This window comes from Pholcus phalangioides, unplaced genomic scaffold, assembly GCF_987345545.1.
Source record: "Pholcus phalangioides strain wild (caught in Gottingen) unplaced genomic scaffold, Ppha-v1.0 ptg000042l_1, whole genome shotgun sequence".
Taxonomy (NCBI): Eukaryota; Metazoa; Arthropoda; class Arachnida; order Araneae; family Pholcidae; genus Pholcus; species Pholcus phalangioides.
Window position 1 is genome coordinate 25499154 of NW_028301628.1, and position 19819 is coordinate 25518972.

Sequence of the window (19819 nt, forward strand, 5' to 3'; positions counted from 1 at the left end):
AAGGAGTGAAATTTTACTCTTCAAAATTATTTTTCGGATAACACTGGCCAATAAGATAGCAGGTGAGTGAGGCGAGCAAATGAGTAAGTGACTGAGCAGATAGAGGGGAGGAATATGCCAGTGAGTGAGCAGGTAAGTAAATAAAAGAGTGAGTGAGGGAGTTGGTGAGTAAGCAAGTGAGTAAGTGATGGAGTTGGTGATTGAGCAAGTGAGTGGAGGAATTAGCCAGTGAGTGAGCAGGTGAATAAATGAGAGCGTGAGTTAGGGAGCTGGTGAGTAAATAAGAGAGTGAGTGAGAGAGTTGGTTAGTGAGCAAGTGCACGAACAGATGAATGTGAGTGAGCAGGTGAACGAGTATATCACTCTGATTAACTTATTCCCTAACTCATTCCCCAAATCATTTATTCACTCACTCGCTCACACATTCATTCACTTGCTCAATCACTCGGTCACTCACTCACTCACTGGAGTCGAATTGTTGTCAGTGAGTGAGAGAGAGAGAGAGAGTTTTGCTAGCAGTGAATTTTCCGCAAATCCTTAAATATCGGCATAACTCGTAGGGAGAAAGGGAAATACGGAGAATTAAATATCGCCAATATATAAACTTTCAAGGCGCTATAAAGGCAGCAACGAAAAACTCGCGCTCGATTTCTTCGGGTGAATTCTATTTACATTTATGACTCTGTAGGTCAAGGTTCACCCCCAGAACAGGTAGATGCCCAGATTTTCTAGCTGAATATAATTTCCCCGAGCTGAATATAAATGGTGTCGTCATCGTGAACAAACAGAACTTCCAGGGCGTAATATTTTCCTGGCCATCCTTATCCTTTTCTGGAAATGTCTCAAGCACCAGCGGTAGGAATTGACTTGGGAACGACTTATTCGTGCGTTGGCGTCTTCCTGAACGGCAAGGTCGAAATAATCGCCAACGACCAGGGCAACCGAACAACTCCCAGTTACGTCGCGTACACGGAATCCGAGCGTTTAATCGGCGACTCGGCGAAATCACAAGTCGCTTCGAATCCGGAAAACACAGTCCACGATGCGAAAAGGCTCATCGGCCGAACGTACGACGATCCTCAGATCCAAGGCGACTTGAGCAACTGGGCGTTCAAGGTGAGGAACGCCGATGGCAAGCCGAAGATATGCGTGGCATTCAAGAACGAGACGAAAGAGTTCAGTCCGGAAGAGATCAGTGCGGCGGTCCTCACGAAGATGAAACAGGTAGCGGAGATGTACCTGGGACAGAAGGTTAAGGACGCCGTCATCACCGTCCCGGCCTATTTCAACGATTCGCAGAGGCAGGGGACGAAAGACGCCGCGACCATCGCCGGCTTGAATACCCTGAGAATCATCAACGAACCTACCGCCGCAGCACTGGCGTACGGCCTGGACAAGAATATACAAGGAGAGAGGAATGTCCTGATCTACGATCTGGGTGGAGGTACCTTCGATGTGTCCGTGTTGTGCGTTACAGAGGGACCTATCTTCGAAGTCAGGTCGACGTCGGGAAACACCCATTTGGGCGGTGAAGACTTCGACAACCGCCTCGTCGACCACTTCATCAAAGAATTCCAAAAGAAACATAACAAGGACCTGAGAAATAACCCGAGGGCTAAACGACGCCTTCGAACCGCCTGCGAACGCGCCAAGAGGACCCTGTCCAGCGCCACGGAGACGACTCTGGAAGTGGACGCGTTGTTCGAGGGCATCGACTTCAACTCGAAACTGACTCGCGCGAAGTTCGAGGAGCTGTGTGGCGACTTATTCCGCAGCACCCTGCAACCAGTGTCTCAAGCACTCGAGGATGCGAAACTCCAGAAGAAAGACATCCACGACGTAGTGATGGTCGGAGGATCTACCAGGATCCTGAAAATCCAAAAGATGCTCAGCGATTTCTTCAATGGCAAAGAGCTGTGCAAGTCCATCAACCCGGACGAGGCGGTAGCTTATGGGGCCGCTGTCCAGGCTGCGGTGCTGTCCGGCGACAGCAGTAGAGAAATCAGGGACGTGCTGTTGATCGACGTCACGCCTCTGTCACTCGGGATCGAGACAGCCGGCGGCGTTATGTCAAACATCGTGGAGCGGAACACGTCGATACCGCATAGAACCTCGCAGACATTCACGACATACGCCAACAACCAGACCGGGGTGACCGTGAAAGTGTTCGAGGGCGAACGAGCGCTCACCAAGGACAACCACCTGCTCGGGAAGTTCGATCTGATGGGGATACCGCCGGCTCCAAGAGGAGTACCCCGAGTCGAAGTGGCTTTTGACATCGACGCGAACGGCATACTACACGTCACAGCCACTGAGACCGGCACCGGCCGCAAGAACTCGATACAGATAACCAACGACAAGGGCAGGCTCTCCAAGTCGGAGATAGAGAACCTGCTGAGGGAAGCCGAAAAATACAGCGAGGAAGACGCGAAGCTGAGATCGCGCGTGGAGGCCAAGAACGCTCTGGAGAACTACATCTACTCGGTCAGGGAAGCCGCGGCGACAGCTCCGGATTCCAAGCTGTTGCAGAGCGAGAAGGACGAGATCAACGGCATCTGCGACAGCCTGAGCTCTTGGCTGGAAAGCAACACGGATGCCCAAAAAGAAGAGATGGAGGCGAAAATGAAAGAAGCCCAATCTCAGTTGTCGCAGTACATGAGCAAGCTCTTCAGTGGCGGAGCTGCTCCACAGCAAGACGCAGCGTCAGGTCCAACAGTCCAGGAAATGGACTGATGAGCACACGGGATGCCTGAGAAAACTCGGTTCGTTGTCACGAAACATCACCAAAAAAACGCGTTCATACCCATTAGACCTTAAACCAATGATTGTTGCTCATAGATCACAGTAAAGAAAGTTTCTTAAAACAAATAATATTGAAGTGGCTTAAGTTTTAACAGGTGATGGGGATAATGTGGATCAGTGTTTCCCAAAGTGGGAAATATCACTCCCCCTGGTGGGCGATGGTTCAGGGAGCTACGTATTAACACATAAGATCTTGTGTGTTCACTTGACTTGGGGACACGATGAGAGAAAAAAAATTCCGAATGAAGGGGGGCGATGGAACAAAAAGTTTGGGAAACTACGATGTAGATCAGTGATTCCCAACGTGAGCGTTAACGCCCCCTGGGGGAGGCGGTAGAATGTTCTAGGGGGAGCGGTAGAAGCTACGGGTATAACATAAGATCCTATGGGTTAGATTGCGTTGGAGGGCGATGGGAGAAAACAATTTCTAAAGAAGGGGGACGATGGGACAAAAAAGGCTGAAAACCTATGATGTAGATAGATCAAAGTTGCTCAACCTTTGAGAGAGTGCGGGCCACTTCGTTGGTTTGAAAACGGGCTGAAGGCCACTTAATTGAGTGGCCTGGGATAGCGCTGCAAATCACCTATTTGCAAATGTGCTGGTCCTCAGCACATTTGTGCTTAAGTGCTCTGGAACTGTGCCGTGAGTAACTTAACTGATCTGTAAATATATCGTGTGCTACTTAGGTGATCTGTTAATGTGCCAAAAGCCACTTAGTGATGTGGAACTGGGGTTACTTGAGTGTTCTGGAACTGTTTCTGGGATCGCTTGAATGATCTGGAACTATTCCATTGGTCTTTTAAGTAACACTTTTATGCATTTCAAAGTGATCAGCGCAGTGAAAAACCATGAATGGCCGCGCTGTCTCATAATGAAAACAGAGAAAGGTCTCGCCTGGGGTTTGGTGCGTTAACTTTTTAGCGGGGTGGGGGGGGGGACTTCCTTGCGGCAGTAATGTAAACTGCATCGGTTGTTTCCACATGTTTCTTTGTGTCTAATGCCGGTGTTATCAAACTACAAATACCTTTAAAACGCCATCTATGGTTTTTTTTCTTGCGCCGATCGCTTTCCAATGCATGAAAGTAGTTGTTTACCGTATGAATTTTTCTTGTTACTGTAACCGTAACTAGGAGAGATAGGACTTCCCTCCCCCCTCTTTCTCTCTCCTTTCTCCTCTCATTTTTGAGCGCATACTATATTGTATGAAGCGCCTATATCTCAAATTTCATTTGCAGAGGCGGATGCTGAGATGAACGGGGAGAGAATAAAACAACTTCCGTTCATAGAGTTACAATAAAGTTTCACGAAGATGAGAAAAGAGGTAAAGAAAACAATGGGAGTGTTGGAATGTGTATTTCTTCCATTTTCGTTGGACTGCGATATCTCGTTCCTGATCGCTAAGAGAAAAAAAACATGTTTTAAACTAAGATCGTAACGTGAATTCCGTTAAATAGCGGCGCTGATCATGAAACCAGATATAGGATTCGAGCACTCACAAGCAACACTTTCAAAATTCTTAATGTGTATTTAGAATACCCATACACATATACACGTATAAGTGTGTACTACCGTAACCGGTTATTATGCATATTTACCAATCGTCTTGGTACGTTTGCAAAGTTTATCACTTTTACCGCCGAATGTGCGAAATACCCTTAGCGTCGTTGGCAAATTCGATAAATACAAAAAAAAGTTATTACTTTTATCGGCGATTATGAATAATAACCAAGTGTCGTTGGTAAATTTGATAAATACTTCAAAGTTATCGCCTTTATCTGTGATTATACATAATATCCTGGTGTAATTGGTGAATTTAATAAAAAATAATAAAAAAAAAAAAATTCCGAATGAGTCTAGTATGCGTGATGAATATAGTCGGACCCCGATATAATGATAGCATTTACGATCACACCCTGATATAAGGCATATGTAAGAATCATCATGTATAGTATATATCATATACCAGTCAATCCCGCTTATAACATTCCCGCTTAGTACAACTTATTTTTTCGTGGTCTCAACTTTCACTAACACATAATCGCCGCTAAAAGTGATTAGTTTAAGGGAATTTATCAAATTCACCACGACGCTTGGATACTATACATAATCGCCGCTAAAAGTGATTAGTTTAAAAATTTATCAAATTCACCACGACGCTTGGATACTATACATAATCGCCGCTAAAAGTGATTAGTTTAAGGAAATTTATCAAATTCACCACGACGCTTGGACACTATACATAATCGCCGCTAAAAGTGATTAGTTTAAGGAAATTTATCAAATTCACCACGACGCTTGGACACTATACATAATCGCCGCTAAAAGTGATTAGTTTAAGGAAATTTATCAAATTCACCACGACGCTTGGACACTACACATAATCGCCGCTAAAAGTGATTAGTTTAAGGAAATTTATCAAATTCACCACGACGCTTGGACACTACACATAATCGCCGCTAAAAGTGATTAGTTTAAGGAAATTTATCAAATTCACCACGACGCTTGGACACTACACATAATCGCCGCTAAAAGTGATTAGTTTAAGGAAATTTATCAAATTCACCACGACGCTTGGACACTATACATAATCGCCGCTAAAAGTGATTAGTTTAAGGAAATTTATCAAATTCACCACGACGCTTGGACACTACACATAATCGCCGCTAAAAGTGATTAGTTTAAGGAAATTTATCAAATTCACCACGACGCTTGGACACTACACATAATCGCCGCTAAAAGTGATTAGTTTAAGGAAATTTATCAAATTCACCACGACGCTTGGACACTACACATAATCGCCGCTAAAAGTGATTAGTTTAAGGAAATTTATCAAATTCACCACGACGCTTGGACACTACACATAATCGCCGCTAAAAGTGATTAGTTTAAGGAAATTTATCAAATTCACCACGACGCTTGGACACTATACATAATCGCCGCTAAAAGTGATTAGTTTAAGGAAATTTACCAAATTCACCACGACGCTTGGACACTATACATAATCGCCGCTAAAAGTGATTAGTTTAAGGAAATTTACCAAATTCACCACGACGCTTGGATACTATACATAATCACCGCTAAAAGTGATTAGTTTAAGGAAATTTATCAAATTCACCACGATGCTTGGATACTAAGCATAACCGCCGCTAAAAGTGATTAGTTTAAGGAAATTTATCAAATTCACCACGACGCTTGGACACTATACATAATCGCCGCTAAAAGTGATTAGTTTAAGGAAATTTACCAAATTCACCACGACGCTTGGACACTATACATAATCGCCGCTAAAAGTGATTAGTTTAAGGAAATTTACCAAATTCACCACGACGCTTGGATACTATACATAATCACCGCTAAAAGTGATTAGTTTAAGGAAATTTATCAAATTCACCACGATGCTTGGATACTAAGCATAACCGCCGCTAAAAGTGATTAGTTTAAGGAAATTTACCAAATTCACCACGACGCTTGGACACTATACATAATCGCCGCTAAAAGTGATTAGTTTAAGGAAATTTACCAAATTCACCACGACGCTTGGATACTATACATAATCACCGCTAAAAGTGATTAGTTTAAGGAAATTTATCAAATTCACCACGATGCTTGGATACTAAGCATAACCGCCGCTAAAAGTGATTAGTGTTAAAAAAATTTATAGAAATTACCAAAATGGTCGGCGGTTATGCATAATAACCGGTCATTGCGTATAACAACCGGGTCTTTAACATTTACCGTAACATATATAGTCCAATGCTTTACTTGTTTATGGTTAACTTGGTATAGAGGATAATAGATGTTCGTAGTTTAGCCATCTTATATAGAGTCTCTCGAAGGAAAAATCATACTATTATAATACATCAAAAAAATAAGGAAGAAAGAGAGAGAAGCCTATTTTTTGTGTGTATATGTGTTGCTCGTCAAAAGAGCCACCAATGGCATAAAAACATGGTTAAAAAAGAATCAAGGGGGGGGGGGAAAGAGCAAAAAAGAGCAAAGAAAAAAATCTGTCCGGCAGAAGATTTATGTTTCTTCAAGGATATTTCTCCGTCAAAACGATCTGGAAGCAAGAAAATTGCTGCCTCTATTAAATGACAAGTGGAAACAAAAATAAATAAATAAATAAATAAAATAAATGAAAATAAACAAAATTCTGGAGTTGTTTATATGCCAAAACCCCAAATTAATATCCATCCATAAATTTTACCGACTTCTTAGTTCAAGGCATCGTCCGTCTTTTGGATTGGATGAGAACGTCGCGCGTATATTCTGGTAGTTCTTGCGTACATGCGTATATGCTTTGCGTAAATACACGCAGCTCTTTTATATACCTATGTGCATATATATGCTTGTGCATTTTACGTGGAGACCTCATTCTGGGAGTCGTACATGGGAGTTTTTATACGAGTTACTCGAATTAAAATTGTTATTCGGCGGGGAATACAAAACACGGATGTTACGGTAAATGTGACAATATTCGGTTATTATGAATACTGACCAAATTTGTCGTGTTTGTAAGTTTGATGGATTTATCACTTTTACCGGTGGGTATGCATAATACCCAAGCGTCGATGGTAAATTTGATAAATGAAAAAAAAATAATTATCACTTTTTTCCCCCTAGTTTAATAATACCCAAGGGTAATTGGTGAATTTGAAAAATATGAAAAAATTTCAAATGAGACTTGAATGTGTGATGAATATAGTCGTACCCCCCGATATAATGATAGATAATTTTACGATCGTACCCCGATATAAAGATAGCAAATTTTACGATCGTACCCCGATATAATGACAATAAATTGGGTGATTGTGCCTCGATATAATGACAACAAATTTTACGATTGCCGCTCGCTATAAGACAACAAAGTTTTGGATCGTACCTCGAAATATGATAATATATTTTACGATCGTACCCCGATATAATGACAACAGATTTTACGATTGTACCTCGCTATAAGACAACAAATTTTTGGATCGTACCCTGAAATATGATAATATATTTTACGATCGTACCCCGATATAATGACAACAAATTTGGTGATTATACCCCGATATACTGACAACAAATTTTACGATTGTACCCCGCTATAAGACAACAAATTTTTGGATCGTACCCCGAAATATGATAATATATATTACGATCGTACCCCGATATAATGACAAAAAATTTGACGATCGTACCTCAATATAATGACAGCAAATTTGACGACCGTGCCCCGATATAATGACAATAAATTTTACGATCGTACCCCGATATAATGATACAATACTTGTATGAAGTATTATGTATAGCGTATCTTATAGTACGATTTATCATATACGACACGACGCTTGTGTCGTATATGATAATATATATATTATATTAAGATAATATATTACCAACGATTCATAATCGTCGGTAAAAGAGATTAATTTAGGGAAATTTCTAACATTTACCAACGACGCTTGGTTACTATACATAATCATCGGTGAAAGTGATGAATTTAGGAAAATTTATCAAACTTACCAAAATGCTTGGTAATCATGCATAATAGCAGGATATTATGTATAATAGTTCGCTAAAATATTTGAGTCTATTTTATATGATAAAATCTATGCTCAAATTAAGACCTGTATCTCCCCAAATCAGCATGGTTTTGTTAGAAATAGATCTACGGTTACCAATCTTCTTTCCCTCAATACCCATATTGTTGAAGCCATAGCTAATAAAATCCAGCTCGATGTAATTTACACAGATTTTGCTAAAGCATTTGATTGTGTTAACCACTCTATATTAATGTAAAAATTAAAAAAAAATTGGCTTCTGCGATGATACATGTAAATTTTTTGCTTCGTATCTAAAAAACAGATTGATTTTTGTATCTTTTGGCTCGTCTCTTAGTGATAGATTTTGTGCAACATCTGGAGTCCCTCAGGGGTCTGTCCTTGGACCGCTATTGTTTCTTATTTTTATTAATGACCTTGCCGCTGCTATTCATAATTGCTTATTATTTGCTGATGATTTTAAAATATTTGACTTTATTGTAAATTTTGAATCTTGTTCTATTGTTCAAGATAAATTAACCCACATTTACCACTGGTGTATCGAAAATCATCTACACTTGAATATTAACAAATGCTTTGTTATATCGTACACCCGTAGGAAAAATTCCTATCACATACTCTTATTATATTGGAACTGATATTTTACGGAGAAGATATTCTGCTACTGACTTGGGTGTAATTTACACCTCTGATTTTTCGTGACCATATTAACGATATTTGTAGCAATTCGTATCGCAAACTCGGTTGCCTTAAAAGAATAACTAAAGATTTCACCAATTTGGATACAATGATTGTTCTTTTCAATTCTATAATACGATCTAAACTTGAATATGCATCTGTTGTTTGGAATCCTCATTACAATTATGATATTGATGATATTGAAATTATACAAAACTCATTTATGCGATATTTGTATTTTAAGAAACTTAGAGCATATGACATTGCAATTTCGACAACTTTTCTCCGACAAATTTTTTTTAATTACCAGTCTCCAAAAGAGAAGAGATTTCATTCTTTTGAAATTTTTCTGGAAGTTGGTGAATGGTAATATCGATTGTTCTTTTCTGTTATCAAAAATTGGATTCTTGGTCACACGGTACAACACAAGGTCAAATAAATTATTCTATGTAGCTCACTTTAGGACATTGATTGCTTTGTCTTGTGCTATTAACAGATTTTGTGTTTTGTATAATAGCTTACCTGATGAATTTGATATATTTGCGACACCTATTGGTAAATTCAAAGAGCTTCAATATAAGGCTTTAAATACAAGCTTAAGGCAATACAAGCTTTAAATATAATATTAATTAATTAATTCCGAAAAAAGCTCTATAATTAATGGTCAAATTTTTTTGTTGAATTAATAAAAAATTTCAGAATAATACCATTAATTAATTGCATTTAATTAATGTTTTAATTTTCATTTATACTCGAATCTGATTAAATTTTAGTCTTGAATTACCGTGATTTTACCGTGATAAGGGGCGATGGCCTATACAGCTTTTAAAGGTGATTTTTTAGCTCTTGCGGCTATTTCAGGGGCGTAGCCAGAAATTTCATTTGTGGGGGGTGGGACGACTTTCATTTCGGGGGGGGGAGACCAAAGTGATAGAACAATAGATATGACCATCTTTTTCAATTTTTTCGGTCATTTTCTCACATTTCGGGAGGGGGGGGGGGTGTGCACCAGACCCTCAAGTTCCCCTCCTGTCACTACGCTCTTGGGCTACTTCAAAGCCTACATTCATTAATCCCTTTTCTCCTCTCGCGACATTCTAGTTGCGAATTATATAATTGCACAGGGTGGACGAGAAGTTTTTGGTTGAAGTTAGTTGTTTCTCATTAAGATATCCAGATCATATACGCTCAACTCATGGCCCGTGGGACAAATGTGGCCCTCGGAGTCATCTGATGTGACCCACGATCAAAAACCTAATTTTCTGTAAATCAAGTAAGCGGGAACATTTATATGTCACACATTTACAGATCACTTAAGGGACTTGTGACGTATTTACAGATCACTTGAGCAGCAATCGGCACAGTTACATAGCACTCAAGCGACCCTTGGTAAATTTATAGATCACTGAAGTGATCCATGGCCCAGTTCCAGAGAAATTAGGCGGCTAGCATTACTTTTACAGCTGTTACGTGTCCCGCGGTACATTTCCAGACCACTTGAGTGGCACACTTTCAAATCGCACAAGTGAGATGCAATGCAGTTCTACGTCACTTTAATGACCCGTGGCCACATTTCCAGACTAATAAGTGACCCCGCGGCACATCTACAGATAATTTCAGTATAACCCGCGTCTCATCACTCAAGTGAACCGCCACACACCTACAGATCACTCAAGTGACCCGCGACCCATTTCCGAACCAATGAAGTAAGTGGCCCGCACTCTCCTAAAAGTTGAGCACCCTTCACCTAGAGTTTTTTGATGAGTTTTAAAATAAAAAAGTTCAAAATTTCACTCACAGATAGCGCTGCGTCACAAAAAACTCAATATAGCATATACAATGCGACACAAACAGTGCATAACTAATGTTTCTTGAAAGTTGACAGACAGTTTTGTGTGTTACATAAAACTATCACATTTCAATGTGAGCGTCTATTATGTAGCTCAGGCTACATCTAAAAGGGTGAAAGGGGTTCTCATATTCAATTAATTATGCACTATTTGTGTTAAACTTATGTACTATGTACATATTGTTTTATAGTGCTTCTTATAATAAGTGAAATTTTAGCTTTAATTAATTTATCAAAAAATAAATCAATAAATGAAAATCTCTAGGAGATATAAATTTTAGTGCAAACTGCACTTTTTTATGTAAATTAGTTAATTTTTGATAATATTATTCCTCATGACTCCTCGTCGACCCTGTATAATATTATCACTTGTCCGTTTTAAAAGTTTGGAACGTGATGAAGCCACAAAATTTATAATGAAATTGATGTCTAAAATTTTTTTTTCTTTCTTAATGCAGTGGAATCTCGTTAAAACGATACTCGATATAACGATAAAGCCCTCTCAACGATAATTTTTTTTTTTTCAAATATTGTTTGGAATCGCCTATAGTCTAATATTGAACTCCTCTCGTTACGACGATATCCTTTACTACGATAAACCCCGTCTATAACGATATTTTTCTATATTTCTCTCGAAATATTCTTCAAGTATTTTTAAACCCGTCACATACAGGGTTGGCAAAAAAGTCCGTTCAAAGTTAAAAAATGAATAAAACCCGGAAAAATAAACGAAATAAAAAACGGTTTGCAGGGTTAGCATCGCTAGGTCACGGGAATTTTTTTAAGGCAGGGGGAAAAAAATAACTCAAAAGCTGCCGATTGGTGACACTGGTAAGAGTGACTTCGGTGGTGGAAATATGCAAATGAGACGGTTATAAGAACTTGCACTCCTAATCCACAATCAGTTCACAGTTGTAAACCGTGTATGTGGACCTGCTGCACTTTGCCGTTGCTGGATTTGTGACGCGCTTGCAATGTGTTATCCCTCTGGTGGTGGTCATGTGGAACACATACTGCTGTTATAAACGATTTGGAGGCACTCTGTTCGCTTTATTTGCGTACCTGTTCTTTGAATTGTTTTCGTCAGCGCCACCTATCGGCTGTTTTTTTAATTATTTTTTCCTGTCAAAATATTTCCCTTGACCTAGCGATGCTAACCCTGCAAACCGTTTTTTATTTCGGTTTTTTTTTTTTTTTGGTTTTTATGAATTTTTAAAGTTTCTACATACTTTTTTGCCCTCCATGTATTCTAGACCTTTGGAGGACATCTAATAATATCGGCCTGATCACCGAAAGGGTTGACAAAGCACTAAACACAATTTAGTGTATTTACGCAATACACAATGAAGTGCATTGCGATAATCCTCTTTACAAGGGCAATACAAATAACTGAACTTTGTTTATCAACTATTCAATTTTTTTGCGGGGAATAAGTACTCAGAAGCACATTTTTTAATGTTACTAACAGCACTGATATAGAAAAGACGCCAACGGATGCATAAATATGACGGCAGGTGCTGCCTCTCGACATAACGATGATCCTTCTACAACGATATTTTTCTTCGGTCCACAGTATATCGTTATATCGAGGTTTCACTGTATACATTGATTGAAAAAAGTGTGTACCCCGTAATCACATATCTTGTGGATGGCGTGGGTCCATATAGGGGATCCCGGTCGAACTAATGCTCCCAGTTCCTTTTAAGTTATTCAGAGGAACGCGTTTGCGAGTTAAGTCAATTCAACGAATGTTAATGAATAGAATATTTCATATCTTCAAAAGGGGTGGTTGATGACGTAAGCAACCTTCAAACTCCCTCCCCCCTTGTCATCAAAAGTAAGCAAATCCGAAACCCCTCCCCCCTCCCTCGATGCTGACGTAATACTTGAATGACCCCTTAAAGGCGTGAATAAAAGTTTTACTTGTGCTTTATACGAAACTGCTGCGTGTAAAAAATTCGCGTTCGTTTCTACGAAAATTTTGTTTCATCAGTTTTCTGGATGTCGCTTAAACAAACCAGCAGCTTGTTTTTCGCTGTGGTGGTCGAGTGGTCACTGTGACGGACTAGCATGGTCAGGTCCCGGGTTCAAACCCCCACAGTGGTGGTCGGCTGAAGTTGGTTTACCATGGTTCCCAATTTCGAGTCCGATCTCCCGTTAAAAGTCTTGCCTCAGAGAGCAACAGGCCTACAGCTATACAGATGTTCAATCATTACACTTCACTGATAGTTAGTAAAACCGATTGCAGATGGTGGCACTCCCCACACACACAACAAATATTACACAGAATCAAATTGCACTTCAGGTTCTAAACATGTACACGCGCATTCCAGCATGTACCAATTCGTTAAAGCAGAGGTCTTCAAACGTTTTCTACTCGCTGTTTGTACCCATCATCAAAAGAAGAGCACGTTTGGCATACGAATGCATGAAATAGGTTGATTTCAGTCCTTGAATGCAATTTGTACAAGGTGCTTAATCGTAAAGTTGATCAAGTGCTCGCGAGCACGAAATCCGACACGAGCATCGAGAACTCCGAGTGTTTGAGAGAGCACTGTGGTGCTCGCGAGCAACGGATTGAAGATGCCTGCGTTAGAGGTTCCGCAGAGGAATATAGACGAGGTGCATGTATGGTTCAGTAGTCGTAGCTTGTTTAGGGGCCATTCAAGTATTACGTAAGCAGATTGTCAGCCATTTTTGACCCCCCCCCCCCGTCTGCAAAATTGCGTCAGCAGCTTAGAATATTTCATATCTTCAAAAGAGGGTGGTTGATGACGTAAGCAACCTTCAAACCGCCCTCTCCCCTTGTCATCGAAAGTCAGCAAATCCGAAACCCCCCCCCCCGATGCTGATGTAATACTTGAATGACCCCTTATCGGAAAATTTCGATAATAAAAACGGACTCTGAAAAAACGGATGAAGACTTAAGAAAATATCAATTTTGTGAGAAAAAGAGCGTGTTATACAGGGTGCCATGTAAGTCCTAAAATTCGGCCTTTATCTCATAGTCTATCCGTTCGTCGCAGAGGTTTGATTCCGGCTTGAAAGATACTCAAAATGTGTTCAGGAATCACTCTGTGCCAGTTCCAAGAGTGAAGATACAGTGCGTCATAAGGAGAAAAAAAATCTACAGTTTTGTTCGGTGTCCTTGTCCTCTGACTTCCAGTTAGAAATTTGTTGCCCTTTCCTGAGGTCGAGGGAAAAAAATCAAGTTTATGCAGTCGAATCCCGTTATAACGAACGAACTCCAAGAGATCAGAGAAATCACTTCGTTATAAAGGAATTCTAGGTTTTTGCTTTGTTCCTATGTAAACTTATCTCAGGTATTAGACATATTTTTGTTAAAACGAGGTTTTCGCTATATCGATATTCTTTAAAACGGGATTCAACTGTATATAAAACATTTGCTGAGATATTTGAATTAAAAAAAACGGGAAGAAAAGTTGGGGGAACCAGCATAAATGAGGTAAAGAAACGTTTCCCGTTGGTTATCCGATTCTTTCCTTCATTTTCACTGATTTTCGAATTCAGGCATCTAAGTGAATATTTCACTTAGAAACGTGGGATTTTGTTTGTCGGGCTCAAGAGAGACCGCGCAACAACTTTCTATATAATTTGAATTATTTGGGGCAGGGTGGCCAAATAAAGGTACTATACAACCCCTCGCAATATGAATGGCGTATCTGAAGTCTGCACGTTATCTGGATACGTCTTCTAATTGGAAAGTCTGCTTCTAAGATCAATGGTTCGCGGGCAGAGCCGTCACTAGGGTGAGCCCTCGAGACGAATGCCCCCCCCCCCAACAAAAAAAAAAATTACACTTATTTTGCATAACCTTTTCAAAAATATCCCGAGGGGAAAAGTCTGCCCCGGGGTCCCGAAAAGGCCCACTACGGCTCTGTTCGCGAGTTATTCCAAGATAAAGGCACTTTCTTATTATGTATATATAATGGATGAAAATTATTCAATATCATCCATAAAACAGATGCAATCGAAGTACCAAAAATCAATCTTGAAATCGATAAACAATAATCGGAAAAAAATCGATAGCCAATTCTTCTCCACACAACATCATTTGCTATTCCAAATTCGAAATTGGTGCAGTATAACCAAATAATACATGATAATCAAAATATATATCCAATATCAGTAACCCTATATATATATATATATATATATATATATATATATATATATATATATATATATGCTTTAAAATATTCAATACTTTTTCCTAAACATAAAATTTAAAATTGGAAAAATTTTAGAATAAATATTTATTCCCCAGAATAATATCTCATCACGTGATACACGAAAAACCATCCAAAATAACCGTGGGAAAAATCCTCCGAAAGTTTCAAAACAATTTTCTTATAGAAAGAATTTGACGTATCGTGTAGTATAATCAATAACGATCAATGATATTCAATCAATATCGGTTTTGTTTTGGAGTTGGGGGGGGGGGAAAGGAGAGAATTCTAAAATAAGAGCAAATTTTTGTTTTGCTATCAAATGACGGATAACATTGCATTCATATCTTTGAATGCAACTTTTTCTTTTTTTGTCAAAATTGCAAAAAAAAAACGAATATTTTTTTCATGTCAAATGAATGCCGGGGGGGGGGGGTGAAATCGATACATCAATCGAATATCCGATTCAGACATACATACAAAATTGTCACAATTTCACAATTGTTATGATCATCATCTCTATGGGTGACCACAAACCAGAACAATCGCTAGTGCAAAAAATAATTTTACGTCGATTTTTCATTTTACTCTCTTTGGTGATTTTTATCAGATATTTTTCTCCGATCACTGAACAATTCAGTGTAAAAATTTTTGTGTGAAAGTATCTCGTGGGAAAAAATATCGATCCATTTTTTTTGGTAAAAAGAAATTTTTGTTTATTAAATTTTTATGATGAATCACATGCAATGAAAAAAAAAATTTTTTTTTCTGTCTCTCTCCTTCCCTTATAAAAAAAAATTGTAGGTTCTATGGGAAAATATGCAAATATATATATTTCAAGCCTACATTTTCGTTTTCAAAATTTTGATGTTTTATGGGCATCGATTTCTTTCCCATGCGATTTTTTACAGATTGTGTGAAATATCAATTTATCTTATTATTATTATTTTTGTGTTGGAATTATTGATTTGAGAAATATTGGATGATTTTTTTTTTTAAATATTTTAAATAATGTAGTACCAGGTATAGACAGGTTTTAAAAATACTTTATCTAATAGTTTTCGATTGTATTGGATAACCGCTGTAAGACAGTGAAATGTGTGTAAGAGAGAGAGAGAGATAGAGTTTCTTCCTCGCAATGGTGACCTAATAGACAATTGTTTTCTGAACCAACATTTGTTCTATCCATGGCCTGCTGGCCAACTGCGGCCCTCGGAGTCATCTGATGTGGCCCGTGATACCAAAAGTAAAGTTTTGTGAATATGAACTAAGTGGGAATATTTATAGTGTCGTAACAATAAAATGTGTCGCGAATCACTCATTTACAAATCACTTAAGCGACCCATGGCACATTTTCAAATCACTTAAGTCACTTAAATCACTTAACTTTTAGACGGGTACACGCATCTCGAATACGTAATACACATATACAATACTTATATATACATGTATGTAAGCGTTGTTCGTCTTCGAGCACATGTTCAAGTCAGATTACTTTAGTCTGTTTTAGAGGAATGATCAGTGAGTGCTGTCCATGGCACATTTTCAAATCACTTAAGTGACCCGCGACACGTTCCCAGATCAATTAAGCTACCTACGACATGTTCCCAGATCAATTAGGTGATCCGCGGCACAGTTCTAAAGCACTTAAGCGCCCCCCCCCCCGCGGCTCTTTTACATCTCACTTAAGTGACCCACGAAGCATTCCCGGCGCGTGGTACATTTGCAAATCACAAACGTGACCTGCAATGCTGTTCCACATCATTTAAGTGATCTGCGGCATCTTTCCAGATCAATTAGTGGCTCCCTCCTCGCATCTACAGACCACTTCAGTAACCCGCGGCACATCTCCAGATCACTTAAGTGGACCGCGACACGTTTTCAAACCAATGAAGAGACCAGCGCTCTCGTTAAGGCTGAGCATACTTGTTACAGACAATTGTTTTTTGCCTGGAATTTTCTCCTACACGAAATATTTTACTTTGGCCTCCAACCAAAGTTCTGGCTTGAAGCTACGTAAAAAAAACCCAGTCCAAGAGGGGTTCCTACATCATTCGCCACTGCTGTGATTACAATTCCTCACGGAACCCCTGGCAATTTCCACAAGAATTCCAAATGTCAAGAAATGCTGCTCCACATTTTGGAAAAACGACAAGGGAGTTACGTTACTCCAAGGATATCGGTGTTTGAACAGTGTTATCGCATGTCCCGACGTGGGCGTATGTTTGTATATTTCTCTGGCGCTTATCCCGCTGCCCTTGTTTAGGTGCCCGAAAAGAAACGGAACAATAACTCGACGATGTCTTATTGGGTGTGTAACACACACCATATGTTATAAATATGATATTTCTTATTTGTGTGTGTGTGTGTGTATGGACCTACACACAAACACACATATTTTTTTTTTCGGTTTTAGACGGGTACACGCATCTCGAATACGTAATACACATATACAATACTTATATATATATGTATGTAAGCGTTGTTCGTCTTCGAGCACATGTTCAAGTCAGATTACTTTAGTCTGTTTTAGAGGAATGATCAGTGAGTGCTGTCCATTGTTTCTTATTTACAACTTACACAGAGAAGTCCTCATTTCCTAGTTGAAGATCATATCCATTGTTTTTGGACACGCGCGATCTTTTATGGAAATCGTTTTACATAAGTAGGAAATCCGGACACATGAGCATTTTTATTTATTCAGTTTTTGCGTATATATGTGTGTTTTCATTTTTTTTTTACTCAGTAGAAATTGCTTAGACCTATTTTTGAATTTGAATTTATTTTTATCTCAAAAAAAAAAAAAAAATAAATCGATTCAATTTTCCTGAATTTTTGAATATTTTTCATGTGTATGATGATTCGATAATGATAAATTCGATATACACTTTTTTTTCAATAATTATCATGTTTATAAATTTTCTATTTAAAATTATTCAAATTTATGTGTAGAATTTTAATCAATGAGTTGAAGTAAATGAATGTTAATTATGTAATAATAAATTGAATCAATAAGTATAAGGTAAAATACGTAAATTTTGAATTGAAAAATATCAATCAATTTTTTTTTTTAATTAAAACTCCAATTTAAATTTCGTAATTGATAACAAATCAGTGCAACTACTGAAATTTTCACAGTAGTTTTTTAATAACTATCATTTATAAGAAACGTGAATTTGGTACCGAAAAAAATAATTTATCCACAGTTTTGTAATTTTTTAATAATTTTCACGCACAAAACAAGAAAATTCGAAATTGAAGACTGCCAATCTATTCGAAAATAATTTCAATAATTAAAATGATATGAATTTGCAATTAAAAAAATATCAATTTACTCAAATTTTTATCATAATTTTTCAATCATTAAGAACCTGTGATAAATTCGTTTTTGGAAAAGAAAAATCGATCTAGACGAGTTTTTCTCATAATTTTTCAATAATTATCAAGCATATAAGTCATAAATTCACTATCGAAAATATTAATCTTTTCAAATTTTTATGTGTGTGTGTGTGATGATTTTTCAATAATTATCAGCCATAAAATACGTAAATTTGTTATTGCAAAATATCAATCTACTGAAATTTTTATCTTAATTTTCAGTAACGTAAAAAGCACATAAATTTGCTACAAAAAGAAATTAATCCAAATTTTTATGATATATTTTCAATAATTATCAGGCAAAAAACATACATTTTCTATAAAAATTCTTATAGAATTTCTGTTCAAATTCTTATCATAATTTTTCCAATAATACAAACGCGTTATAAATTAGCCATCGTGAGCGAATCTATCTACTCGAATTTTCATTATTCTTTTTGAATAATTGTAGGCATAAAACTCATAATTAATTCATTATTGAAAAATATTTATCGTGATTTTTTGAAGTTTTCATGAATAAAGTTTTTCAAATAATTATCATGTGTATATAGACAATTAATTCACTTTTATTCGTTTAAAAACATTCAAATTTTACCATTATTATTTTTACGAATTAGAGCTGTATAAAAAGTCGTTAATAAAATATCTATCTACTCAAATGTTCATCATAATTTTTCAATATTTATGAGGTTAAAGACACATAAATTTGCTGCTGAAGAAATTAACTATTCAAATTTTTGAAGTAATTTTTTGAGTAATCATCACTTATTAAGTCATGATAATCTAGCTATTTGAAAATATCAGTCTATTCATCCACATATCATAATTTTTCACCAATTATCAGCCAAAAAAAAACACTATTTACTAAATTCACTATTGAAAACTATAAATCTATTTGAGTTTTTCAATGTAATTTTTCACTAATTATCAATCATTACGAATGCACTATTCTATTCAAATTTTTCAATAATTATCACGTGCAAAATAAATAAATTCGCTATTGAAGAATATGAATCACAAATTTCTACTTCCTTTCTTTCTTTCGAACCAAGCACAACTCCGGTCTTTCGCCAATAGCTACTTAGCCAATTGTGTCGGAAGTGTAAGTGTGTGTGCCCAACAGTTTGAGTGCGTATATAGTTTTTGTGTGAGATTTTATGCTGCCATCTATATTTCAAATTGTGAGTGAAGTGCTGTGATCAAATACTTGTACCGATGTAGGTCTGTTGCTCTCTGTGCAACAAAAAAATGTCTACAGTAATTTTTAAATGATTATAATATGAGATTATAACATCATGAATTCGCTAATAAAAATATTTATCAGTTGATATTTTTTTAAATAATTATTAAATTCAAAAAAAATTTTCACGAAGTT

General features: G+C 37.6%; 2 protein-coding genes across 3 annotated transcripts in view; one reads left to right on the top strand and one right to left on the bottom strand.

Moving 5' to 3' along the window:
* LOC149064689 (uncharacterized) overlaps positions 1 to 19819 on the bottom strand; it is a 209366-nt gene that overhangs the window by 187122 nt on the left and 2425 nt on the right. The gene's annotated exons all lie outside the window — the stretch shown is intronic.
* Positions 838 to 2733, top strand: LOC149064690 (heat shock protein 68-like). The gene has a single exon (XM_089254620.1). It carries the CDS (start codon positions 838 to 840, stop codon positions 2731 to 2733), a length of 1896 nt encoding a protein of 631 aa, XP_089110746.1.

Coding starts and splice junctions, on each gene's coding strand:
- LOC149064690 (XM_089254620.1), top strand. CDS start 838: ATGTCTCAAGCACCAGCGGTAGGAATTGACTTGGGAACGACTTATTCG.